The 27,817-nt window shown below is 39.9% G+C and overlaps 1 protein-coding gene across 1 annotated transcript in view; it reads right to left on the reverse strand.

Annotated features, from left to right (window-relative positions):
• Positions 1–923: 923 nt before the first annotated feature.
• Positions 924–27,817, reverse strand: part of KLHL8 (kelch like family member 8) — a 70,902-nt gene continuing 44,008 nt past the window's right edge. Inside the window, exons 7-10 of the mRNA XM_019963066.2 lie at positions 26,121–26,289; positions 25,742–25,901; positions 23,085–23,286; positions 924–19,194 (exon numbers count right to left, since the gene is read on the reverse strand). Of these exons, the coding sequence (XP_019818625.2) occupies positions 19,071–19,194; positions 23,085–23,286; positions 25,742–25,901; positions 26,121–26,289 (655 nt within the window). The 3' untranslated portion in view covers positions 924–19,070. The remainder of the gene's footprint in view (positions 19,195–23,084; positions 23,287–25,741; positions 25,902–26,120; positions 26,290–27,817) is intronic.

Raw genomic sequence — 27,817 nt, forward strand, 5'->3', positions numbered from 1 at the left:
GATTTTTAAGTCATATGCACTTTTTCAATGCATGCTTAATTTCCCAAAGGCAAAATTTGTACTGCAGTAGATAATTGAAGGGACTAGATTATAAAATTAAGCCTTTGAATATGTGAAGTTCTCATAACAACCATAATAGTACACACTTCACAGTGAGGCAAATGCAAAACATCTTGCGTGGAAAATGGAGTGTAAAAATTTTGCCTTTGGCACTACAGTTTCATATGTGTGTGTGTGTGTGTGTGGCTGTCAGTCTTTACTAGGAAATGGAAGAACACTGTTTTACTTATAAAACGTTCAATGTTTCTGTCCTTCCTGGAGATAATTAAAATGTGAATCACTGAATTTAAGGTTTTAGCCAGACTGAGGGCCCTGATAAACAATGAAAGACATTTCCCTGAAATTTACCAGATTACACTGGGTTAAGAATGTGAAAACGCTGGCCATGTGCCATCTATGGTAGACGATGGGAGGGTCCACCTGGCGTGGTATCAGGCATAGAGCTACTGCAGGATGACTTATCTGATGCTGCGATTTAACCTCAATACTGAATGGAAAAAGCATCTTTAACAAAAGGACCTTTATTTTACAGTCTGTTTTGACCAAAATGTTTAGCTATTTCCCCAAGACACACTGGACCACATTTATCTTCCTCATTCTGTGTCCTTTAATTCCAAATCTTGGGATGTTTAGAAGCTAAGAAACTACCCTTCTGGCTAAAAACTTGCCTTAATTGGTACCTCAAATATTAATTTCAGTAGGATGAAGACCTTACTATTTTGTGATCCCTGTTCAATAATTTTTAGAAGCAAAAAAAAAAAAAAAAAAACCATTGTGCCCTCCAAAATGAACAGAACTCTTTATCGCCAATATATGAAAGGAAATGTGTGTGTGGACGTGCATACAGAGAGTAAGAGGCTGGCTGAATTGGATATATTTATTGTGCCTTTGTTGACCGAACCGAATTTTGGGAAAATGCTATATTCATTTTGCCATAGCTTTAAGAGACATCAGGTGGCACTTGTACCTTTTTCTCTTCTGTTCTCATAAAGTTGGAGGTGTATTTGTGCATCTTTTATGTAAATGAATCAAGTTAGGCTCTGATTCCTTACCTCCCACCAGAGTCTACTTTTTGCTCAAGGATTTATTTTCCCAGACACTACACAAAATCTGTGAAAAACGTTGTCGCTCCATCTATTACACTCTTTACTGCCGATCAGCAGTATTTAAATGTTGCTGGAATATTTGGCTGCCTTTCAGAAACACAAGCGTAGATATGTTCATTGTGGTGGGGGCGGGCGTCAGGGCGAGAGCGGTACTTGGTCCCTTTTTCTCTTTCTCTGGTGAGTTGCCTCTTTTGTTTTCGGTTCTACTTAGAATTTGTGGATTTTTTTCCCCCCTATAGTTTTCTTTTGTCATTTTGTTGGTGGGAGGAGGTGGAGTGGCAGAGTGGTATAGGGGATTTTCCAACAAACGTGACAAGTGGTATTTTTACCATATGAACTTCAACTACTCAATCCCCTGTGTCAGTCACCGAAAATCTGGGAATGAATTGTGACCACTGGCCATGTTCATTAGTTCTTATTTATGAGGAGTTGACAAGCACCGTCTACCACGTCTCTTAGGGTGGCTGTAAATTTCCCACTGTCCCAGGGAAAGACATTATATTCTGTTCCGTGGTGTGCTGGATAGCAACAGGTACTGTGATGGGTTGAGAAGTTGCCTGTATTTCTCTGCCCAAGAGGACAGGCAGGAAACTTAGAGCCCCCTGGAGCCAAGATATTATTACTCTGTCGGCCTGAAAGCTCAAGGGAGTAAGACCACTGAGGGTGGCCACGCTGTGCTGGTCAGACCATGCAGTGGCTGACCTAAGCAAGGTAACTTGCTTTGCTCAAAAGTAGATGTTGAAGCGATGCTTAATACAGGCAGTATTACCTTCTGTTAATTAACTTTTGTTTAATGACAGAAGGCAGGATCCGCCTTTTGTTCAGGCCATTGACATGTATTGTTAAGACGGCACACCCCCTCCTCAGATATCAAGTGTACACTGTTCGTGTTGGTGTGTGTGTGTATACACGTGTGTCCCAAATTGTGTGTGTGTTTCTTCTGAATGTGATCATGTTTTGGATGATACCTGAGCAGGGTTGCCTTTTTTTTTTTTTAATTTATTACCATTATATATTATATTATATATTTTTTGCTTTCTTGTAACTTTAGAGGAAAGTCAAATCTTGGTATTATTAAAATTGTGTAAAAAAGAATAAATCGTCCAGTCGATCAATGAAGATCGCTGGTCTATCTCTAAAATAATATGAACTTTTCTTTAATTATTGTGTAATAAGGTGCCAGCTATCTAGTCCACACAGTGATTCTGTACGTAGATAGGGAAGCAGTGACATGCCCCGTGGGAAGTTGTGCAACACAGAGAAAAGGAGGACTCTGTGTGTTTTATCTACTTCAGCAATGGAACTGCGACCTGGGGCTTTTGTGAATAAAATTTAGCTGCCTTGTATAGTCCTTTGAAAGAGACATACGTGATCTGTGAGAATTATAGGTTTTTTTTTTTTTTTAGAAGAAAAATTTGCAAAAGATCTTTCCAAAGATAATGTGCCACAGATCTTTTGTTTGCTGTTCTCTGTAATGAGGATTCATTGCTGTTTAAAAAAACGTGTAATTGACTTGTTCGTCTTCAGATTCTTTACTTTTCATTAGAGGATCGAGCTGTAAAAAAAAAAAAAAATAATAAAAATTTAGAGAAATCATTGGCGTGGAATGCATACTTTCACTTTGCCTGTAATTGTAAAGGAATTCCTAAACTTGCTGTAGGTAGTTGCCACTCACAGCCCAGGAGAGTCTCATGTGGAGTAACTTGCCCATACACACAGATCTCCTTCACAAACGAGCCTGAGAGCACCGGCACCTAACATCAGCTGCCAGGTGCAAGTGACCAGATTGGCCTGTGTAGTTTGCAGGGTGTGGGTGGACCTATTTGTAGAATGTTGATATTGGAAAGACTCTTAAGGCGATCTGGTGTCCCTTCCCTTTGCCACTCCAAAAGGAATACTACTCTACATGCTGAAATATGACTGCTAATTCAGCTCCTGGCTCTCTGGTCTGCTGTGTGACCACGGGCAAGTTAGTTAACCTGTCTGGGCTTTTCTCATCAACGTGAACCGATTTGGTATCTACTTAGTAAGGTAGGAGCACGTTAGATGGTGTACTGAGTGCTTAGTCTAGTGCTTCTGCCTTAAACACTCAGACTGGTGGCTTTTTTAAATGTCCTCCTTCCCTTCTCTGTACCACAGTATTCCCACAGGTGACCTTTCAGTCTGTGACTGAACACCGATAAAGACCTTACTACCCACCTCTCCTACTTTGATATTTTGTTCTTCCTTATGTTAGGCTGACCTCTACTTTTATCAGTCCTCGTGAAAAAAACAGGGACCTACCTACCCTTGGCAAGCTTACAGTAGAGTTGACAGCCAGCAATGACGGTGGTAAGTGTGCAGTGACAAGTGGGGGAAAAGGGGGTGATGTAGCCCTGATTAAGAGAAGCTCAGACAAGAGCTAGAACTAGGCCTTAAAACATGGGTCTGAATTTTCACAAAGCCTTGCCATGTCATAGCTCGTCTCTTACGAATTTTCCGTAGTTGTTCATTGTATGTTCGTAGCCAGTTTATGTAATACCAACTACCCTGCTAAACACTGAGATTATCTCTAACTTGGAGTTAGTATAAAGGATGCTTCCACAGCCATTCCTTAAGCAAGCTAGTTGGGCAGATTCAACAGTATTTCCCCATATTTTATGTAAAATAGGTGCATGTATATTTCACCCCTAAAAACATCAGCGTGCATTTCCGAATGCAACGTCGTACATCTTGAATTCTTTTTTCCCTACGTGTCCTCCTGTTAGTGTTGCTAACTTCAAGTCTGTGGTGAGGATACAGTCGTCAAAACTCACAAATATGGGCTTTTCCCTGTGCCAACCATGCTTCACTTAGAGCTTTTATCATACATTGATAATCTGATCCTTTACTAACCACGGCCATTATGTTTGGAAAACATGAAAAGGAAAAAGTGACCCAGTTTGATCGGTGGGAAATCTGATACCTTCATTTACATCGTTTTTCGTTACAAATGAAGTTGCCATTTGTAGTGCAGAGATTACGGGGTTACCGATACTCTAGACCCAGTTCAAGAGCCTAGCTGGATAGATACGGATAAGTTTTCATTTAAGTCATATGGAATGAGTTCACCACTAGGAAGGGTTTCATTAATGAAGGAAGAGGATGCTGAGCAGTTTAAAAAACAAAAAAAGGAACAAATTATTCCTCCAGGATATTCATCTTTTTCCTTTTGATTTATTATATATATTCAGGATGTTAACCTCTTACTATGTTGTTAATACTTCTCTCCAAATTATCTTTTGCTCTGCGGTTTTTATAGCATTTTTAAACAAAGTCTTGCGTCTTAAGTAGGCCAACTGATACCAACGTCTTTGCAGTTTCTGCTTTTGGTATCTCAAGGTATGTAAGGACAGTTTGCCAGACACTGGAAGACAAATTTACTACTCCTGATCACCGGCAGCAACTCGAAGGTAAGACACAAACCCCTCTGTGTGTCCTTTGGTCTTTTCATACGTATTTAGGCACTTTTGGAGCCTCAGTTATTTAAATGAGTATTTGTTCACTATTTGCCATGATTGTCGGAAATGTGAACTGTCACAGTCCAGGCCGCTTTAAATTAGGACCCCTAAGTGGTGGTCAAAACTCTTCAATCCATTTTAAACAGCTCTGAAGGCCTGCAGGTCTTTACCCAAATATAATCAGAGGTTTATCTGCTGTTCTGGCTGTGATTAGATAACTGTACCCATCTAGCGTGTTTTGTCTTAGGCTTCTTTCAGTGTTTGTGGTTTCTCCTCAGTCCATGCTCAGCTGAAAGCCAAAACTCTAGCAAGACATCTAGGCTCTGATAATAAAGACCTGTGCCCTTTGGACAGACTAGAGGGTGGGCCTTGAATACTTTGTAAACACAGTTCTATTATAGCTTGAAAAGACCATGTGCCTGCTTCAGATAAGTGCTTTATATCACCCTTCTCTACTACTGGGGCCCAGCCCCAACATCTCTAGGAGACAGAAACAATTATGGATTTGTATCTCTCCACTGCTAAATATTCCTGTAAATTATCACCTGTGCCCCAGCCCCGCCACTCATACATTTCTACGTATCTGCACACTGCTGTTGGAAGACCAATTGTACTCAGTTGCATGGGCTTTAGGAAAAGGTCTTTAGTTAACTATTCAACTCCCTGCTTTCTCATCTTTGTTCTGTAGCCTCTGAAGAGAGTCCTCCTCCTGCAGGTAGGACTTGGTACACAAGGTCACAACTGAGTACTTAGAAGCATCTCAAGGGAATAAGTGACTGGGTGGAGTGGTTTTGCAGCTCTCCGAAGCCTACATATCTATAAGTATCATTTTTGGAATTTTTACATTTATTTTTGGCTGCGCTGGGTTTTTGTTGCTGTGTGAGGGCTTTTCTGTAGTTGTGGCGACCGGGGGCTACTCTCTGGCTGTGTACGCAGGCTTCTCACTGCAGTGGCTTCTCGTTGCCGAGCACAGGCTCCAGGCACGAAGGCTGCAGTAGCTGGGCGCTAGGGAACAGGCTCAGTAGTTGCGGTGCACAGGCTTACGTTCCTTCCCGCACGTGGGGTCTTCCAGACCAGGGATCGAATCTGTGTTCCCTGCATTGGCCGGCAGATTCTTTACCACTGAGCCACCAAGGAAGCCCCATTTTGTAAGTTTTTAAAAGATTGTTTTCAAACTGATTTGCAAATAGTCAGATGACACAGAACCACAGAGGAAAAAACGTCTAAAAGCAAATCAACTTCATCCCTTCCTCCCCAGAGTAAACCACCATCAAGTCTGATGCATCTCCTTCCAGGACCTTTGGGCACTTAAAACATTTTTAAACACAAATTTAGATGAACTATATTCAGACTTTTCCCCACTTTATGTCGTCTATGTTAACCATTTTGGCTGTAAAATATTGTGCAAGTAAAGATAAACCATTTACTTAAACATTATCCCTTTATGCACACACGTCACCTCGGTGTGTTCGTCATTCACTCGTGACTCTTTGTGATCCCATGGACGGTAACCCACCAGGCTCCTCTGTCCATGGAATTCGCCAAGCAAGAATGCTGGAGTGGGTAGCCATTCCCTTCTCCAGGGGATCTTCCCGACCCAGGGATCGAACCCGAGTCTCCTGCATCGCAGGCAGATGCTTTATCATCTGAGCCACCAGGGAAGCCCTTACAAGTGTTACTACAGGATAAATTTCTGGAAGGGGGAATGTCTGGGTCAAAAGACGAATTAAAGAATTTGTTACCAAACCACTTACCCCAAAAACTCTTATACCAATGTGGATGAGCTTACATTCTTGCCCACTTCGATTGCAAAGTAAAAGTCTTTACTACCTCAATTTGCATTCTCTGACATCTGAAATTAACCATTTTGCCACAAACTCATTTGGCCAGTGGCATTTGATTCTGTGGAGTGTGTAGTCCTATATTTAGCTCATTTCTGTGAGATTATCTTTTCCTTCTCATTTGTAAATTAATCATTTGTAAATTAAGAAACTTGGACTAGGTTTTTGATTACATGACTCTTCCCAAATCTGTTCTGTTGCCTGTACCTCGGGAGACATCACGGGCCGCTTAACAGCATTTCCCATCGTTTCTAACACTGAAGGCCAGGGCCAATGCCTGAGTGAGTGAGACTCCATTCACATCACTGACATGGGTCCTTAGGGTTTGAAGCTCCATTCATCTTTTTGGTCCAAGCAAATGCCATTCATCCTGGACGGAACTGGAAGCTGTAAAATACTGGTGAAGTTTTGAAGCCCACTGGAGGTACAGGATGAGTTTCACCATAGGTTTCTCTGTGGCCCACATGGATCTAGTCTAAAATTTCACTGTGATATGTCACTCCTGTGCCTTACTTGACTAGTCCTATTTCCTTCCTTCACTGGGTCTTCTTTGTTGCACAGAACAACAACTTTGCCTAGTTGTGGCGAGTGGGATATACTCTCTAGTTGTACGTGGGCTTCTCACTGTGGTGGCTTATACTCTCTAGTTGTACGTGGGCTTCTCAAACATTGGCTCGAGGTGAGCAGGCTTCAGAAGTTGCAGAGGTGGCCCACGGGCTTAGTTGCTCCTCAGCATGTGGGATCTTCCTGGACCAGGGATTGAGCCTGTGTCTTACTGCAATGGAAGTGTGGCATCTTAGCCACTGGGCCACCAGGGGAGTCACTCTTTTGATTTTAAATAAAGGTGAAAGACCAGGGAAGACTAATCTTTCATCCCTGTGAGACTTTTCTCCCACCCATTCAGAATGCACGTTGGCATAAAGCGTACGTCAGAGTGCCCAGCTTCTGAACCACATGTCGCTTCTTCATGTGGGTGACAGGTAACTTCAAATCAAGTATTTTTCCATTCAAACATCTATTGTCCTGGCCCTCAGTGGCACTCGCTAACCTAGATGCTATTTTAAAGCCAACCACTGTGGCTACACTGATCAGATTATTTCAAGCTGGACAGCATGGCATAAGCCAGCTTATCTGTTAGGCAGAGGACAACAGCCCTCTTATGCCTGTGTATTGGTCCTGAATTCCCCACAGCAAAGCAGAGCCACCTTGCCTTTTTTCCCTTCATTCACTACATCCATGATACCTTCCCATCCCCTTTGCACAACAGACCTGGACAGTGAAACATGGTCAGAACGTGTGTTAAACCTTGTGTGCCGTGTACTTTCCGTAGTCGTTTTTGTTTTTTGGCTGTGTTGGGTTCTTTGTTGCTGACCCCGGGCTTTCTCTAGTTACACAGCGAGAGGGGGCTTCTCACTAGTTGCAATGAGCAGGCTTCTCATTACAGTGGCTTCTCTCGTTACAGGCTCTGGAGCATGTGGGCTCAGTAGCTGTGGTGCACAGGCAGAGCTGCTCTGGGATATTCCAGGATCAGGGATCAAACCCGTATCCCCTGGGTTGGAAGGTGGATTCTTTACCACTAGTCCAGCAGAGAAGCCCCGTGGTGTATATTTTTAAAAACCTTTCAAATTAGTCATTTCATTATCGTGCTTTACAGATGATAAGATTTAGGCTCATCTGTCCATGGTCAAACAGCTAGTAATAGATGAAACTCAGGTTATGATATGGATCTTGACTGAAGTTAGAACTTTGCTTAGAAGGAACTGAAGGAAATGACTTTTATAAGCTTTTAAAATGTCATCCACAACCAGTATCCTAACACTGTTAACATTTAATTATTTTTGAATTTTGCTACAGACAATAAGGAAAACTGGATTGTGAGCAGGAATTAGGTTTTACAAAGCAGGAAGTCCTGAGAATCTTGCCATCATAGAAACTTAAGGAGCACGACAGGAGGGACCCTGTCTGATGTTATACGTGTTGTCCTGTGGGTTTTCACCATTTACCAGAACTAGTCAAGACAGCAGTATACTTCCAGTGACTGTTGAGATTGACAGGTTTTCTTCTTAATAAAGAGAAATAGGGACTGGTACTCCAATGGTCAGGACTCTGCCCTTTCACGGCCAGGGAACTAAGATCTCTGGTTCTTAATTTAAGTGGTACAGCCAAATTTAAAAAAATTAGAGTAAATAAAAAATAAAAGTAAACTTTGATGTGATAAACCCTTAAAGAAATTAGCATAAAACTTTTAAAGTCATGAACAATGTAAAGTAACCTGTAAAGGTTAAAGTACCAGCAAATTTAAAATAGCTATAACAGGCAGCAGCATGAATTCCCCTTGGGTCCTCCAAGTTTCACAGTAAAGGGAGCAGATAAACCTTTAACTCAGAAACTGAAGACTTTGAGGGCTTTGAGTATCTTGGGCCCCAGCTGGACTCCGCTCACTTTCATCAGTGTCTACGCAAAACCACTATCACGATCTGTCTTGTCAAGTTACCTGAATGTCATGTACTATATTTATTTCCTCATCTGTAACAAAAAAAGGGGTTGAAATAAATGGTATCCTAAAGTCTACATAGTAAAAATATTAATAATCAAACATTTCCCTATTAAACATGAGTTAAAAGACCACTGTCCTTCAAGATCATCATCAGGGTGGGGGCGGATAAAGTGGGGTTCTACACACTTGATCACAAGTTTATAAAATCGTCTTTAAAATTGTAGAACTAGACAGGCAAGCATACACACAACCCTACTTTATGATAGTTTTTCTGGGAAGACTTAATACTCTTCACATAAATCACCAGACTTGGTTCCAAAACAAAGGCAGAGGATAAAAACTGTCCTCATAGAATAGTAGTATCTCCATAAGTTGTTTTGGCAGTGATGACATCAGATTAATAAAAATTTCCACATATGAATCCTTTGAAAGGTGACAATTCATTACCACATTTTAAAAGTTCTGATGCATGTTTAAAATTGTTTTAATTCTCTAATATCAATTTCTCTCCTATCCGGTGTGTATCCTGAAGTCAAATAAACTATGTATCACCTACCCTAAATCTTATACCCCCTTATCCACCCAACTGGTAACAATTTCATGTATTGTAGAGTAGAATTACTGTATAGTCAAGTGTCACAGGTGGATGGTCCGGCCTCTCCATTTGACTGAAGCAGTAAATCCGCCGCAGGCCGGCCCATCCATCATGCTTCTCCTGCTTTGTACTCAGGCGTGTGTGTATGTACATATACACACAGACACATAACATGATCATTTTAGAAACATGTCAAGAGAGCAAAATGCCTTGTTGGGTAAATGCACTGTGCTGAGGCCTAAGAGGTTAGGGAAATTTCAAATTTCACATACGTACTGGGTTGGCCAGAGTTCCTTCTACCCTGATTTCCTGAAGCCACATCTTTACTTCACAAATACACATTCCTTAATCCAGTGGCTGGCCAGGTTCCTTCCTGAGCTCAATTTCGTCGATCTTTAATGTGCCTAGTGCTCTCATTGCTTGAGAGCCCAAGAGCCTGGGGCAGCTGAGACCCATTCTCCTCAAGTTTTACAGCTCTCTACAGGCATATTTACAAAGTGTTACCTGAAAATACCAGGAACCTCCAGACATTCCATTTGTGTGCAATTCATTAAAAAGAATTTACTTTCGTTCCACTGGTAAGAATTGTTTACTCCTCTGGCTGTCGTTTGAAAGGATGTGGTAAGTCTGAGTCAACAGAACTGTCTCTGGCCTTTTCCGCCCCATCGTCACAGGCATTAGCCACTCCGCAGGTGTAAACCTTTAGCCACAAGATGTTGAGTATGTAAAGTCGATGAGATCCGAAGCACAAAAACTTGGCTCGATTATAATGCACCTCCAGGGATTAAGTAAAAAGCCTCAGCCAGGTTCTGAAGATTATTAAAAAAGGTAATTAGGAAAACACTTTGGACCTGGGCCTCAAACTGCACTCTGAGCTAACCGATGCAGGCACAACCTGAAGTGCACGTTCAAGCTCCTTATTAATGCCCTTTCCCCAGGTGCAGTGTGAGGAATGCACCACTAGAGAGCAGCCACTTCCTTGGACCATAAAGGCGGCTGAGCGCATTGATGCTTTTGACTGGGGTGTTGAAGAAGACTCTCGAAAAACCCTTACTGTGAGATCAAGTCAGTCAATCCTAAAGGAAGTTAACCCTGAATATTCACTGCAAGGACTGAAGCTCCAGTACTTCGGCCACCTGATGCGAAGAACAGACTCACTGGAAAAGACCCTGATGCTGGGAAAAATTGAAGGCAGGAGGAGAAGGGAGCAACAGAGATGAGATGGCTGGATGGCATTACCAACTCAGTGGACAGGAGTTTGAGCAAACTCCAAGAAAAGTGAAAGGGAAGCCTGGCATGCTGCAGTCCATGGGGTCTCAAAGAGTCGGACACAAATAAGTGACTGAACAACCAAGAACTATTTCCTTAAGGGAAAGAATGCTGTTAGATACACTGGTTTAATCACAATGAGATACCACTTCACACCTGGGAGAATGGCTGTAATCAAAGAGACAAAGTGTTGGAGAGGGTGATGAGAAAGCAGAAACCTCCTACTGTACTGATGGGAATATAATATAGTACAGCCCCTGTGGATAACCATAAAAACCAGCAATCCCACTTGTGTAGACTCACCCAAGATACATGAAAACATGTTCACATGGACATGTTTATGAACATTCATGGCAGCATTCTGCGTGATGGCCCCAAACTGGAAACTGATCAACTGGTAAATGGCTGAACAATGTAAGACAGACTGTTCAGTATTAAAACGACTACAGTACAGATGAAATGAACCTCAAAACATTATGCTAAGTGAAACAGGTACAAGATGCTATATTTAGAGTTTGATTTCACTTACATGATATACTCAGAAAAGGCAAGTTTATGGACCAAAACCACATTAGTGGTTGCCTTGAGTGAGAAGCAGGGAGGAAAAGAGGGAGGGAGTGAAGACTGACCCCAAGAGGGGCTCGTGAAAATTTGGGGAGCATGATGAAAGTGAACTAAATCTGGGTTATGGTGATGTTGGCTCGTGTGTGACAGTCAATTCAGTTGTGTCCAACTCTTGGCAACACCATGGACTGTAGGCCACCAGGCCCCTCTGTCCATGGAGATTCTCCAGGCAAGAACACTGGAGTGGGTTGCCAGGCCCGACCCAGGGATCGAATCCACCTCTCTCATGTCTCCTGCGTTGGCAGGCAGGTTCTTTACCACTCGTGCCACCTGGGAAGCCCTGATCGATACAACTCTATATTTACTAAGCCACAGATTGTAAACCTAGTGCGTCAGTTTTTTTATATGAATTACAATTCAATAAATCTGGCCCCTAAGAAAGCACATTGATTTAGTACTGCATTAAAATACATAATGAAGAAATGAAGCGAGGACGAGGAACCTAGAGGATTGTGTTAGAATGTAGTACAAATAGCCACTGTGTCGTTCAGTCCTGAGCTCTGGTCTCCAGACAGGAAAAAAGATAATTGTTTGCAGACGAATAGGGGGAAATCAGGGAATTTATGGTCAGGTAGGAACTTTATTACTTTTGGCCAAAAGCCAAAGCAGAAACTTTTTTTTTTTTTTTAAACAAAGGGAAGTTGCAAAGTCTCAGGCAGAACACAAATATTTTCTGAATCTACATCAGTATTTTGAAGGGATTTAGCACACTGCTGTTAGAAGGTACTGGTGTATATAATAAAATCACATACTTGAGACATTCAGGGCAGAGAAGCACAAATAGACACAGCTATACCGAGGAAACTTAGTTTATGAATTAAAAACTCCCCATCTAAATTTGAGAAAGAACTTTAGGCATGACAAATATATGGGACCAAAAAGTTTAAGGTCTACTAAGATACTCAACAGATAAGTTTCACAGAGGGATGTAGTACTATATGGGCTTCCCTGGTGGCTCAGCAGTAAAAGAATCCACCTGCAATGCAGGGGACTAGAGTTCAAGCTCTCGGTTCAATCCCTATGTCAGGAAGATCCTTTGGAGAAGGGAATGGCAACCCACTCCAGTATTCCTGCCTGGGAAATCCCTTGGACAGAAGAGCCTGGTGGGCTACTGTCCACAGGGGTCGTAAGAGTCGGAGACAACTTAGCAAGTAAACCACCAGCACTGGTAAAATTTCTGGCCACTTAATCCTCACCCTTCCAAAAGCATAAACCAGCCAGGGCAAGTAGGATAAAAATTTTTTAACCTGTGCATAATATCCTAATCAAAATAGGTTTTTCAGGAACCCCACAATTTAAGCAGGTATGAGACCTCTGCAATGTTAATAATGACTGAGAGGGTATGTATGTGTATGAGCAACCAGTACGTGAACCACAAGAGCCAAGGGCACTCACTGAGAGATTCGGAGGTCCAGCCCCAGAGCAGCACTGGATGGTGGAAGGTGCTTTGCCTTCTCTGATAGCAACAGGACAAAGGATCTGAGGCAGGTCTGAACGGGCTGGGTTTTCTGGGCCTCATCAACTAACCAGTGAACGTTCAAAACTAACCAGTTAAAGTTCAAATCAATGATAAAGCCCCTGAAGTTAAGCGTTAGTTGCTCAGTTGTGTCCGACTCTTTGCGACCCCATGGACTGTAGCCCTCCAGGCTCCTCTGTCCATGGAGTTCTCCAGGCAAAAATACTGGAGTGGGTAGCCATTCCCTTCTCCAGGGGATCTTTGAGATCTAGGAATTGAACCCAAGTCACCTACATTGACTGTCTGAGCTACCAGGGAAGCCCCTCAGGGAAGGGTTGATAAAGCCCCTAGAACAGATTGAATCAAATACACGTCTGAAAATACACCACTTAGAAACAAAATTCAGGACTTCTCTGGTGGTCCAGTGGTTTAAGAATCCATCTGCCAAGGCAGGGAACATGGATTCAATCCCTGGTCAAGGAAGATCCCACATGTCATGGGGCAACTAAGTTCATGGGCCATAACTACTGAGCCTGTCTGTGCTCTGGAGCCCATGAGCCATAACCACTGAGCACGGCACTCTGCAACAAGAGAAGTCACAGGAATGAGAAGCCTGCACACAGCAACTAGAGAGCAGCCCCTGCTCAAGGCAACTAAAGCAAGCCCGAGCATGGCAAAGACCCAGTACAGCCGAAAACAACAAAAAAAATTTAAAAACTATTCCTTTAAATTAGCATAGATGTAAATCAGAAAACCTCAACACACACACACACACATCCTTGCTGAAAACTAGTCACAATGTGGAATGTCAACATACTTCCCTCCAGTGATAGGTCAAAGAACCAGAAGAAAAAAACAGCCATAAACAGACAACTGAGAACACAATCAGCTAATGTGATATAAAACACAAATACAGAAACTGCATTACTACAACATAAGGCTTTTCAAGAATTCACAACAATCATGACAGAACCAAAAGAAATTAAGAAAAAAATATTATTTGGAATTTTAAAATATACTTCTAAACTCACAGATCAAAGCAAAACATGGAATGAACATTTATAAAATACTTAGAAGTGAACATTAGTGAAAACAGTACAAGTAAAACCAAGTGGGATCCAGCAAATGATATTTTAAAAAGTAAATCTTACTTAAAATGACTTACACATCCTAACGGGTTGTATAACCACTAAGATACTGAATTGATAATTAATTTTTCCTCAAAAAAAAAAAGAGGTCAAGGTGGTTTTATACATAAGTTCTATTACATGTTGAATAAATGGATTGTTTCAGTGTTAAATAATTCAGAGAATAGAAGAGAAAGAATACTTCACCCTGTGTGTCACTTAGCTCCTGGTTAAGACAAACTGACCACTGGAGTAGAATAGAAAGTCCCACACATTTACTTACACAGAAACTGGCCATGTAGGAAAAGTCCCCAAAGAAAGGATGTTACTAAACAGTATGAAGAAAACTGGTCATCACATAATAAAAAAATACCCAATAGTAAAAATTAATAAAATTTCTCTCACACATACACAAATCAATTCCAGGTGGATTAAAGACTACATATGAGAAACTTTATTAGAATAAATGATAGATTTCTTAAGACACAAAAAAGAACATGTAAATACATTAAAGTTAAGTTTTCTGTACCAAAATACAAAGTGAAGAGATAAGCCACAAACTGAGAGAAGATAATGTGCAATAAAAATAAATGGAAAAATTAGTATCCTATTATGAAGAACTCTAAGGTAAACAAGGAAAAAATGGAAAAAAGGAGCATTTCACAGAAGAAACCAGTCGTCTAATAATCATGGAAACATGTTCAACTCAACAATCAAGAAAATGCAAACTAAAGCCATAATAAAATATCATCTTACACTTAACAGATTGGCAAATGAATCATGTCTTACAACAGCAAGTAAATAATAAATCATTTTCCAAAATGGTTGTGTAAACTGGCAAAACCATTTTGGAAAATAATTTCACTATTTTATAAAGCTGATCAAGCAAACGCTACTTCTGGATATGTACTCTAAAAAAACTTGCACACGCATGCATACCAAGAAACTGTATTCAAATATTCAGTTCAGCACTGTAAAGCAAAAATATGGAAAATACCCAACAAATTTGAAAAGCGAACCTGCTGAATGAAAAGATCAAATTACTAAGACTACATAATGATACTATTCTTTATAAAGCTCGCCAACGTAAGAGCACACAACATGTAGCTTCCTTATTTGTATGAAAACAAAAAAGAGCAAAGAAGCGAATGACTCAGGATAGTACTTAGCTCTAGCGAGAACAGTTGGCTGGGAATTGGAATTGAGAAGGAACAAAAGGAATGTTGTTAATAATTACGGACTGAATGCACAGGCGTTTCATTACTGTGCTCAAAAACGCACATGTCACACATATGTTCCACTTACGTATGAAACATTAAATACAGAATACAGTCGGTGGTTACCAGAGGCAGTGTAGGGGGTGGGAGAAATAGGTAAAGGGGGTCAAAAGGTACGAATACAAATTCCAGATAGAAAAAAATAAGCCCGGGGACGTAACGCATGGCGTGGTGACTGTAGTTAATAGTGCTGTGTGGCGTATCTGAAAGGAGCTGAGAGAACAGATCTTAAAACTTCTCATTTCAAGGAAAAAAACTATGATGATGGATTCTTGTGGTGACCATTTCACAATGTATACACATACTGAATCATTATATTGTACACATAAAACCTAAACCAATATAATAAATGGAAATAAGTGACCAAAAAATGAGTAGTGACCAGAAATACTTTTATACTGCTAAGCAGCAGCTATGAAAAAGAAAATCCTTCCTTAAATATACATACTTTAGGTGGAACAGTAGAATTTTTCAGTCAGAGAAATATTGGTTAACCAATGACTAGTTGTAAATCTTGGACAAGTTTCTTCCTGTATCTGAGTAACTCTCAATTGCAAAATTACTGTAAAGATTAAAATGTTATTATAAAGTGACTGATGCAGGCATTCCATTAAACAAACTATAGTTATTAATAAACAAATTGCAGTTATCAGTACGCCCCATGATTACTACCCAAATTTAAGAAATCCCTTATATAGTTCAAGTAGGCTGAATTTAGCCTCAACCAATAAAATAATGGAAAAATGACTTGTTAAAACAACAAAAACCACCAGAATTTCTATACCACAATAGAATTCCCAGAGTTCCCTTCAAAGAAACTATCCTACTGTTTTCATACCCATGACACATTTATACTTCTTCATCTCCCCACCTATTTCTCTCCTTTCCCCATCCACCTTCTCTGGCAACCACATGTTTGTTCTTGTATGACTGTGATGAGACTAATTCTCTTGGATGACTTACAAATGGATCTTCAGGTGGTTTCCAAGGAAGAGTTTCAGAAGAGTTTTTAGCAATGGCAAGACAGGCAGAAAACAAAGATTCACGAGGTTACTAACTGGAAGGACAACATCTTAATGCATAAAGAATCTTATTTCTAAATAGTATAAGTCTACAACTGCTGAAGAGAAAATTGCTCAGTCAGTTGCCTTTAACCTCTTTAAGGGTTAACAAAAATCTTCATATTTTCTGTTAAACATAAAGATCCTTTCTTTGGAGAAAAAAATATTTCAGCCAACCTACTAAATCAATTTTGTATTTGAAGGATGGAGAATAAACAATTATATCATTCTGAAAAGATTCTATGAAAGCAATCAAAGAAAAGTTACATACATTATACAGAAAGAATAATAGATACATAATACTCATATTCCTATTCATAATAGATACACGCAATATATTTTGAATCAATAAATAGCACTGATGTGAATCCAACTTTCTGATCTCTGTACTTGGTAATATATGAGAGTTTCACTATTTTGATTTGCTGGAATATTACTACACAAATTTATATATGGTTTTGAGAAAATATTATAGAGAAGTTCTTTTGCTACTTGTCACTCTACATAAAACACTTTAATCTTTTCATACCATTGTCAGGTCCTTCAAGGCTATACTTCTGATGGCCCGCACATAATGTAACAGTTAGCCATGTGTTGTTTACTTCACATTATTTCCCTTAGCAGTAGTTCATATTTTATGGTAGCGAGAGTAGCAACTTAGTAATGTTAGATGACTCCTGTATTGATAAAACTAGTGATGAAAACATAACACCTTCATGCTCCCAAGTGCTATACTCATGACAAAGGCAGAAATTAAAAAAAATTTTTTAATAACCTTAGAAAGAATAAAAGATCCACTCCCCCTCAAAATAAATATAACATTAGGCAACCATACCTAGACAAGTATTATAATACAGGAAGTCCATTAGACCTGGGAAGGAGCTGAAGCCAGGTTTTGAGCCTTATTCTCCATATGCAGCCAGTTATAGCCAGTCCAGTAAGTGCTACAGAGTGAACTGCGTTGGGGTTTGACTGAAATACGGTTACAGTTGTACAAGAGAACATCAATTCAGATCCAGCAATGACTTATGGACTTGCCCACAGGCTGACAGCAAAAATTGCCATAATTTGGGAACATTTGAGTTGGCTTCATGAAAGACCTTTTTCTGCTGAGTTCTCTTAAATTTTCTTCACCTTATTTTTTTGATTGAATATACACAAAGCACTAGCTTTTATAACGTGGCTTTTTGCCTCTCTGTACTGAAAAAGCCTAGGCTGTCATTTAACAAGGCCCATCCCAGCTACTAGGCAGTTAACGTCAGGTTCTGCACTGCCCCAGCTTCGTGAACAAGATGACTGACAGCAGTGAACTACACCGAATCCTAAGGCATAATAACTAAAGGAGAATTCAAGAACGTCTAGAATACCAAACTGCACTGCAAATACAAAATAGAATAATTTAATATTCTTCATAAATATTTATAAAAATATATACATATAATGAATAAGCCACTTTATAATGCTGGTAAAACCACGAAGAGCTGTTAGATCAACAGGTGTATAAACAGCCTGCCTTCAAAGCAATGGAAAGAAATATTTTCAATTAAAATTCATTAAGTACACTGGAGAGAAATATAACAGGAGAAAAAAAACTAGTTTCATCTTCCTTTGCTTTTACAATATCTTTTATTGGTAAAGATGGATATGAACTAATCAACAGTTCAACTAAAGTCTGTAAAGGGTTTTTGTAGAAATGAATTCAAATTTCCCATAATAAATAAATCCAGATTCTGTACAGTTAGAAAAACTATGATGGTGGCAAACAGCAAAATAGAAGGATAATAAACCTCAGATTCAGAATGAAATAATTAAATCAAGTAGTGTTAAACATATTTTTGGAGTTGCCTCATTAGGGAGTCATGTAATGGACACCACTCCCATTCAAGGTCTCTCAAATGGGCACTAGAATAATGCTGACTCTAAAGGCTTCTCCTCTAATAATCTCATCTGGTTCCATTTTTTATTACTATGAAACAAAACCCCTTTCACGTGAAAAAATAAGTGTAGGTTCATTCAGATGGAATCATTCATTTAGATCTTTTGGTGTCCTAACAATTCAAACTGAAATGAAGCCTATGATCCTATAGGCTGACACTCAGAAAGATGAAACATTTTTCCTACTTCTGTAAATATCCAAGGAATTGACAAATCAACACCTAGAAAAAAGCAAGGCATAAATTCATCAGCACCAAGGAGAAATGATCTTCAAATGCAGCAGGTCTGTTAGGAGTCCTGATACCTCTGTGTTGATGAACAGGTTCTAATCTCCCCAGAGGAAAAGTCCAATGCCTAAGGTTAACGCCTTTAGGCAAAAGGTAAAGCTCAGCAAGCGACTTCCTTCTGCATGTTCATTCACCCACACTTTAAAAAAAAGAGTTAATTTCAAAATTCTGGCACTCCACTCCACTAAACACTTTTTTTTCTTTTTGGAGGAGGAGGTTTCAGCTTAGACTGTCTTCTTTCCCTACTTCATTATTTGTTAAAGTGGGAGATACCAACTTTATTACTAGTAATTCTTCAGCTACCATTCCAAAAGTTGCACTCAGTCACATAGAACAGTTTACATTTACATGACACTCTAGTAAACAGTTAACACTGCTCAAAGGTGGCCACTACAAAATCCTGCTTGTCTTTCTGCCTATCGGATATGACTAAACTGTTGGTGACTGGAACTCAAGTCACATACAGTCAACCACATTGCTGGATCCATGACCTACATCTCGGATTTGGCTAGTTAAACAGGCACACACAGCTACACCTGCTCCAGCTCTGCAGTGAGACACAGATCCAACAAGCTCCCACCTGAAAAGACAGAGAACAAAGAATGCTATCTTAAATCATGATTCGCTTCACTCGTAAGACAAAACAAAACCTCCCTATGAACAGACTGGTTTTGAAAGACAGTAAGCTATCCCCAAACATTTCTATTAACTACATCTAGCAGCATTTTCCTTTTTTATGGATCACAGCCTTGTCATGGTGAAGGGGCTTGTGTGATTCAATGAAGCTATGAGCCATGCCACGCAGGGCACTCAAGACGGACGGGTCATAGTGAAGAGTTCTGACAAAACATGGTCCACTGGAGGAGGAATTGGCAATCCACTCCAGTACTCCTGCTGCAAGAACCCCATGAACAGATGAAAATACAAAAAGATATGATACCAGAAGTTGAGCCCCCCAGGTCAGAGGTGTCCAATATGCTGTTGGGGAAGAGTGGAGGGAAGTATTAGGTTGGTGCAAAAGTAACGGTGGCTTCTCACTGTGGAACTCTGCTGTTTGACACTGGAATACATTCTTAAATAAATGCTTTATGTTATACATCATTTTAATGTGCATTTCTTGCTTTATTTTTTTTGCTAATGACTTATTACTTGCTATTTATTTTATATTTTAGATTATAGAAATGATGTTAGACAAAATGCCAATTCAAGCAATTTTTTAATTTGAGTTCAAAATGGGTTGTAAAGCAGCACAGACAACTTGCAACTTCAACAATGCACTTGGCCCAGGAACTGCTAATGAACATACAGTGAGGGTGGTTCAAGAAGTTTTGCAAAGATGATGAGAGCCTTGAAGATGAGGGGCATAGTGGCCGGCCATCAGAATTTGAATGAACCAATTGAGACCAACAGAACAGTATGAAAAGGAAGAAAGATATGACACTGAAAGAGAAACCCACCAAGTCAGCAGGCATCCAAAATGCTACTGGAGAAGAGCAGGGAAATAGCTCCAGAAGGAATGAAGAGGCTGAGCCAAAGCAGAAATGACACCCAGCTATGGATGCAACTGGCGATGGAAGTGAAGTCTGATGTGGTAAAGAACAATACTGCATAGGAACCTAAAATGTTAGGTCCATGAATCAAGGTAAACTGGAAGTGGTCAAACAGGAGATGGCAAGAGTGAATATTGACATTTTAGCAATCAGTGAACTAAAATGGACTGGAATGGGCAAATTTAATTCAGATGACCATTGTATTTACTACTGTGGACAAGAATCCCTCAGAAGAAAAGGAGTAGCCCTCATAGTCAACAAAACAGTCCAAAATGCAGTACTTGGGTCCAATCTCAAAATGACGGAATGATCTCAGTTCGTTTAGAAGGCAAAACATTCAATATCACAGAAATCCATGTCTATGCCCCAACCACTAATGCCAAAGAAGATGAAGTTGAATGGTTCTATGAAGACCTACAAGACTTTCTAGAACACCCCAAAAAAGATGTCCTTTTCATTATATGGGACTGGCATGCAAAAGCAGGAAGTCAAGATATACCTGGAGTAACAGGCAAGTTTGGCCTTGGAGTACAAAATGAAGCAAGGCAAAGGCTGACAGTTTTGCCAAGAGAACACACTGGTCGTGGCAAACACTATCTTCCAACAACACAAGAGACGACTCTACACATGGACATTACCAGATGGTCAATACCAAAATCAGACTGATTAAATTCTTTGCAGCCGAAGATGAAGAAACTCTATATAGTCAGCAAAAACAAGACCAGGAGCTGACTGTGGCTAAGGTCATGAACTCCTTATTGCAAAAATCAGACTTAAACTGAAGAAAGTAGGGAAAATCACTAGGCCATTCAGGTATGACCTAAATCAAATCCCTTATGATTATACAGTGAAAGTATTCAAGGGACTAGACCTAGTAGACAGAGTGCTTGAAGAACTGTGGACAGAGGTTTGTAACACTGGATAGGAGGCAGTGACCAAAACCATTCCAAGAAAAAGAAATGCAAAAAGGCAAAATGACTGTCTGAGGAGGCCTTACAAATAGCTGAGGAAAGAAGAGAAGCAAAAGGCAAAGGAGAAAAGGAAAGATATACCCATCTGACTGCAGAGTTCCAAAGAATAGCAAGGAGAGATAAGAAAGCTTTCCTCCATGAACAATGCAAAGAAATAGAGAACAAAAGAATGGAAAAGACTAGAGATCTGTTAAAGAAAATTAGAGATTCCAAGGGAATATTTCATGCAAAGATGGGCACAATAAAGGACAGAAACGGTATGGACCTAACAGAAGCAGAAGAGAAACTGTACAAAAAAGAAACTGCACAGAAAAACTGTACCAAAAAGGTCTTAATGACTTGGATAACCATGATGCTGTGATCACTCAGCTAGAGTCAGATGTCCTGGAGTGTGAGGTCAAGTGGGCCTTAGGAAGCATTACTACAAACAAAGCTAGTGGAGGTAATGGAATTCCTGTTGAGCTATTTCAAAACCTAAAAGATGATGCTGTGAAAGTGCTGTACTCAATATGCCAGTAAATTTGGAAAACTCAGCAGTGGCCACAGGACTGGAAAAGGTCAGTTTTCATTCCAATCCCAAAGAAGGGCAATGCCAAAAATTTTCAAACTACTGCACAACTGTGCTCATTTCAATGCTAGCAAACTAATGCTCAAAATCCTTCAAGCTAAGCTTCAGCAGTAAGTAAACTGAGAACTTCCAGATGTACAAGCTGGGTTTAGAAAAGGCAGAGGAACCAAAGATCAAATTGTCAACATTCGTTGGATCATGGAGAAAGCAGGGGAGTCCAGAAAAATATCTACTTAAGCTTCATTGACTTAAAGTTTTTGACTGTGTGGATCACAACAAACTGGAAAATTCTCCAAAAAATGGGAATACCAGACCACTTTACCTGTCTCCCGAGAAAGCTGTATGCAGGTCAAGAAGCAGCAATTAGAAATGGACATGAAACAACTGACTGGTTCAAAATTAGAAAAGGAGTACAACAAGGCTGTATACTGACCCCACTTATTCAACTTCTATGCAGAGTACATCATGTGAAATGCTCGGCTGGATGAAGTACAAGCTGGAGCCAAGACTGTGGGGAGATGGATCAACAACCTCAGATATGGAGATGATACCACTGTAATGGCAGAAACTGAGGAGGAACTAGAGAGACTCCTGATGAGGTTTTGTGAAAGCTCATAGTGAAAAAGCTTGCTTGAAACTCAACATTCAAAAAACTAAGATCATGTCATTACTTCATGGCAAACAGAAGAAGAAAAAGTGGAAGCAGTGACAGATTTTTTTTTCTTGGGCTCCAAAATCACTGCAGACAGTGACTGCAACCATGAAATTAAAAGATACTTGCTCCTTGGAAGGAAAACTATGACAAACCTAGGGAGCATATTAAAAAGCAGAGACATCACTTTGCCATCTAGTCAAAGGTCCATCTAGTCAAAGCTATGGTTTTTCCCAGTAGTCATGTATGGATGTGAGGGCTGGACCATAACAAGACTGAGCACTGAAGAACTGATGCTTTTGTTCTGCGGTGTTGAAGAAGACTCTGAGAGTCCCTTGGACTGCAAGATCCAGCCAGTCAATCCTAAACGAAATCAGTCCTGATATTCATTGGAAGGACTGACGCTGAAGCTTCAAAACTTTGGCCACTTGATGCAAAGAGCCAACTCATTCGAAAAGACCCTGATGCTGGGAAAGATTGAAGGCCAGAGGAGAAAGGGGCAGCAGAGGACGAGATGATTAGATAGTATCACAAACTCAATGGACATGAGTTTGAGCAAACTCTGGTAGATAGTGAAGGTCAGGGGAGACTGGTGTGCTGTAGTTCATGGGGTTGCAGAGAGTCAGACACAACTCAGTGACTGAACAAACAAAATGCAACATCTTAGCACTCTAAAATAATCTGTTACTGGAAGATCCCATCAAAACATAAAGCAAACATAAAAGTTACCTATTCAGCACTGGATCAAATGCTTCCACTGTATTTAGATATGCATTGCCATTATGACCACCAACTGCAAAGATTTTGCCCATCACTGTTGCGATCCCCACTCCACCCCTGGGAGTGGTAAGGGCTGCTACGTAATCCCATTTGTTGCTTCGAGGGTCATACCGCTCAACAGAACTCAGAGGAGAATTATCATCAAAACCACCTGTGTAAAGGAAAAATTTTAAAACAGTATTATGTTTCATAGAAAGTAACCATTAAATCTCAATTCAAAAGCTCTTGAAAGCCAATCTTTTAAAAACATTTTAGAAAACCCAAACATCTATCACTACTACCAACTCCTATTACACATTTTCTACAATTCAAGATAATTTAAGTATTACTTTCCTCAGTGTTAGGATTAAAAATCTTAAAGTGAGAAAAACTGGAGTCCCTATATTTAAGTAGATGATATAGGAAGAAAAAACCCACAGACATTTAATATAATTTTTCCTTAGCATCCTAGAGGCAAGCAAAAAATACTGAGATTCCTTCTGTGCATATATTCCTTCTGTGTATATATCAGATTTTTAAAAAGTAAGGCTTGAGACTAGAAAAAATCATACTAAATCACTTGACTCATTTAGATAAGTCAAAATTTTCCAACTGTTTCCCTTAGTACTATAATTGCAATCATAATTGCAGAGATGGTGGACTATGAATTCTTACCAATTTTTGCCAAAACTGTATCTTCATGCTATATTTCTCAACACTAACAGTCCTCTCTATTTATCTCAACAATGTTACTTATCATGTTCCTGAGTGTTAAACACAGAGACTACTATTTCAACAGTGCTCTTTCCTTTAAAAAATAAATGTGTCTCTTTTTAGGCTCCATCTTAGTCTATGTAAATAACAGGTCTCCTGGGTGACTAAGCCTATTTTCCTGGGACAGGAAGTGTTGATATTATGACCAGTCCTTTTAGAAACAAGGTAGGTCAGGTTAAAAAATAAATCAACAAAGTCAGCTTCTCTAATGGGTTTAATTTCATTATATCAACTGAGATAAAAAATTCACTGAACAAATGTAGTAGTGCCATCCCCACCACAACTATGATATAAAACGTTCTTCCACTACAACAAAGGCTTTAGCTCTAATTATTGCTAATGTTAATGGAGGAGATTAGATTTTTAATACAGGGTAGTTCTATTTTTGATGGCATTCTTCTTCTTTGGCTCCTATACTCTTCCTAGGTAATGCATATAAATCTTGAACAAAAAGCTCAAAGCAGAGGAATAGAAAAGGCAGAATGCAATTAGCTTCCTGGACATACAGTTTACCTTCAAAGTTTTCTTATTCAAATCAGTTATACATGTTTTAAGTAGGACTTGGATGAACAAGAGGGTTTTGTTTTGTTGTTTTTTTTTTTTGAAAGGTTCAACCTGAGTCAGTCTTATTTTTACTGTGTCTGTTCTACCTACAAGGGCTCAAAAAATTTAACAAGTAACAGAAACACTGATGCTCCTACTGAGGTATAACACATGCCAAGACCTATGCTAGATAGGGAGCTGAGAGGAGCACTGGCATACTGTAACAGCTCTGGGTTCTCACAGACCCTTCTTCAAATTCCAGCTTTGTCAGCTTACTTAGGCATGTGACTATGAGTAAATATTCTCTCTCTCAGGTTCTGACCGTCTAAAAGAGCTGCTGTGATGATCAGGCGAGACTAAAAGGGTAAATTATGTTATTTTCCCTCTTTAATACATGTAAGCACTGAGATATCCAGTACGACTTCTATGACTTGCAGATGTTTAAGTGCTAACAATATCCTACTCTCTCATCAAGCACTCTGAGTTTTGTTAACACCAGTTCATATTAACATGAGAGAGTATGATATACGCTTGTGACCACCTCTCTAAACACAACTCCTCCTATAAAGAAAGGGATTACTAATCACAATATAGCTACCCATTTACTGGTAAGGTACTAGACACAGCTGAGATGCTTAACATAATCTCAGATTCTTAATTCTTAAAAACAGACATTATTATTCCCATGTCATAGCCCTTTAAAAGCCCTGCCACTGGAAATGTGTTGAGTAGACCACCAGAAATAACACTGACTATCACTTATGAGCTGTTACAGAATCTGGGCCTCCTCCCTTGCAATTTAACGATATCTCATTATTATTCATATGCATGTTAAAGTCTGAACAAGTACTGCTCACGCTATGGTTCCCTCCAACTCTGCTATATAGTAAAAAGTCAAAAAGCAATACAGAGATGCTAACCACCATCATGAATATGAAATACCTATTCATTTGCTTAAAACAGTCAATGCAATTCCCTTGAAGATGAGAAAAACATGTCTTAGATCTTTACAGATTTACTGTCGCAAAGCACATCAACCTGTCCTTATATTAAAAAAAGTATGTCTTATTTCAATGTAATCTCCTACTTTAGACACAGTTGCCACTCCTAAGTAAAAACACGGAGGCAGAGTTTTAAACATGAAAGATGAAGATGCAAATAGAGAAGCAAGTCCATGAACCTGAAGAATAGAAAAGCAGATCTCAGGACTGATTCCACTTGAGCCTAAATGCAATGTAAGTTATCTTACTGTGTTGTTTTGTGACACTATTATATGTCCTGTAAAAAATTAGAGAAAACCATCCACTCACCAACAACATATAAGCAACCATGGAGCTCGCTAACTCCATTGCCTGCTCTTCGCTGACCCATCTCTTTAACTTCTATCCACTTATCGAGATGTGGATCATACCTCTCCACACTAGACAGAGAAGCTACTCCATCATTGCCACCTACTGCATAAACATGGTTCTAAACAAAGACAAAAAATATAAAAACATATGACATCAGATTTTGAAATGATTGATATGCTGTCCTAAAGGTAGACCAAAATGTGCAAGAGAGCAGTATTTCATGAAATAATCTGGTGTGTAATCTGCACACTGGAGATATGAATGTACCAGACCCTTCCTTACTAGGTTAAGGATGTAATGCAATGCAGTCCAGTGACCGAACTGTGATGTAACCCACCACGAGAGCCACGGAGCCAACACCTCCACGGGGAGTATTCATTGGTGCCACTGTACTCCACTGATCAGATTCTATGTCGTATCTCTCCACATCATTGAAGCAAGTGTTGTCATCTAACCCTCCAATGGCATAAATTGGGCCTCCCAAGGAAGCCAAGGCAATTCCTCGCCTGCAAAAAACAATAGAACACATTTTTGCATTCTGTTTCCAGAAAAAAGGCAGCAAAAAAAGTGTGCTAATGCACTCATTTATCATGTTAAACATCAATGTGGCTTTTTCTCCCATTATTTTTAGATTTATCAAAGCTTCTGAACAGATGGCTCTAGAGTTGTCAAACTGTGCAAGTCTATGTGGACAGTGCCCTCTGGAGTTTTATACTGTATAGCCTACACCGATTAAGGGCTTCCTTGGTGGCTCAGTGGTAAAAGAACCCTGCAGTGCAGGAGACACAGGTTTGATCTGTGGGTCAGGAAGATCCCCTGGAAAAGGAAATGGCAACCCACTCCAGCATTCTTGCCTGGAAAATCCCATGGAAAGAGAAGAAAATCCCATGTAGCCTAGTGGGCTACAGTCCATAGGTTTGCAAAAAGAGTTGGACACAACTTAGCAACTAGACAACAAATACAGGTTAAACTTAAAGAATAAAGGAAAATCCAACAAAACACTATAAATGGAGTCAGAAAGATTCAATTAGTACAACAGTCAGCTGCAGAAGTGAGAGGTTGATAAACTGACAAAAACGGTTTGCTAGAGAGGTCAAAAGTTAATCTCATTACTAAATTCATGTAACTGCAGAGCATATTTTGTTCCAATATTTCATTACATCACATAGAGTGAGTGACAGTCACTCAGTCGTGTCCAACTCTTTGCAACCCCATGGACTGAATAGTCCATGGAATTTTCCAGGCCAGACACTGGAGTGGGAAGCCTATCCCTTCTCCAGGGGATGTTCCCAACCCAGGAATCGAACTGGGGTCTCCTGCATTATCAATTTTATATTACAAGCTTTATATCACATTGCTTTACTTCTGAAGGGCATCTATTTATTTGGGAACAGAAGAGACTTAGCCTACTACTACTACTACTACTAAGTTGCTTCAGTCCTGTCCGACTCTGTGCGACCCCATAGACGGCAGCCCACCAGGCTCCGCCGTCCCTGGGATTCTCCAGGCAAGAACACTGGAGTGGGGTGCCATTTCCTTCTCCAATGCAGGAAAGTGAAAAGTGAAAGTGAAGTTGCTCAGTCGTGTCCAACCCTCAGCGACCCCGTGGACTGCAGCCCACCAGGCTCCTCCGTCCATGGGATTTTCCAGGCAAGAGTACTGGAGTGGGGTGCCATTGCCTTCTCCAAGACTTAGCCTATGTGAAAAGCTAATTCATCAGAATGGTGATTGGAAAAAAAAATTATATCAATGTTTTAAAAAAATTACATCAATCAAAAGTTGAACTTTTCTAAAACTTATCTGTCACTGACTTGGTGTGTACTTTGGATAAGGTATATTGTTTAAACCTGTAACTACCTTGTTTCTTCATCTCCATTTGAGAAAGGAGTAGACGCAGCTGATATAAGGAGTCAATATAGTAATGCACTAAGAACAGTGACTGACCCATAATCAGTGCTATGTATTTGCTGTCATTATTACTGGAGACAGCTGCTGCTCTACTGAGAGTCTAACTCAGTTTATCAAAATAGTACC

This window comes from Bos indicus, chromosome 6 (genome assembly GCF_029378745.1).
Source record: "Bos indicus isolate NIAB-ARS_2022 breed Sahiwal x Tharparkar chromosome 6, NIAB-ARS_B.indTharparkar_mat_pri_1.0, whole genome shotgun sequence".
NCBI classification, from domain to species: Eukaryota; Metazoa; Chordata; class Mammalia; order Artiodactyla; family Bovidae; genus Bos; species Bos indicus.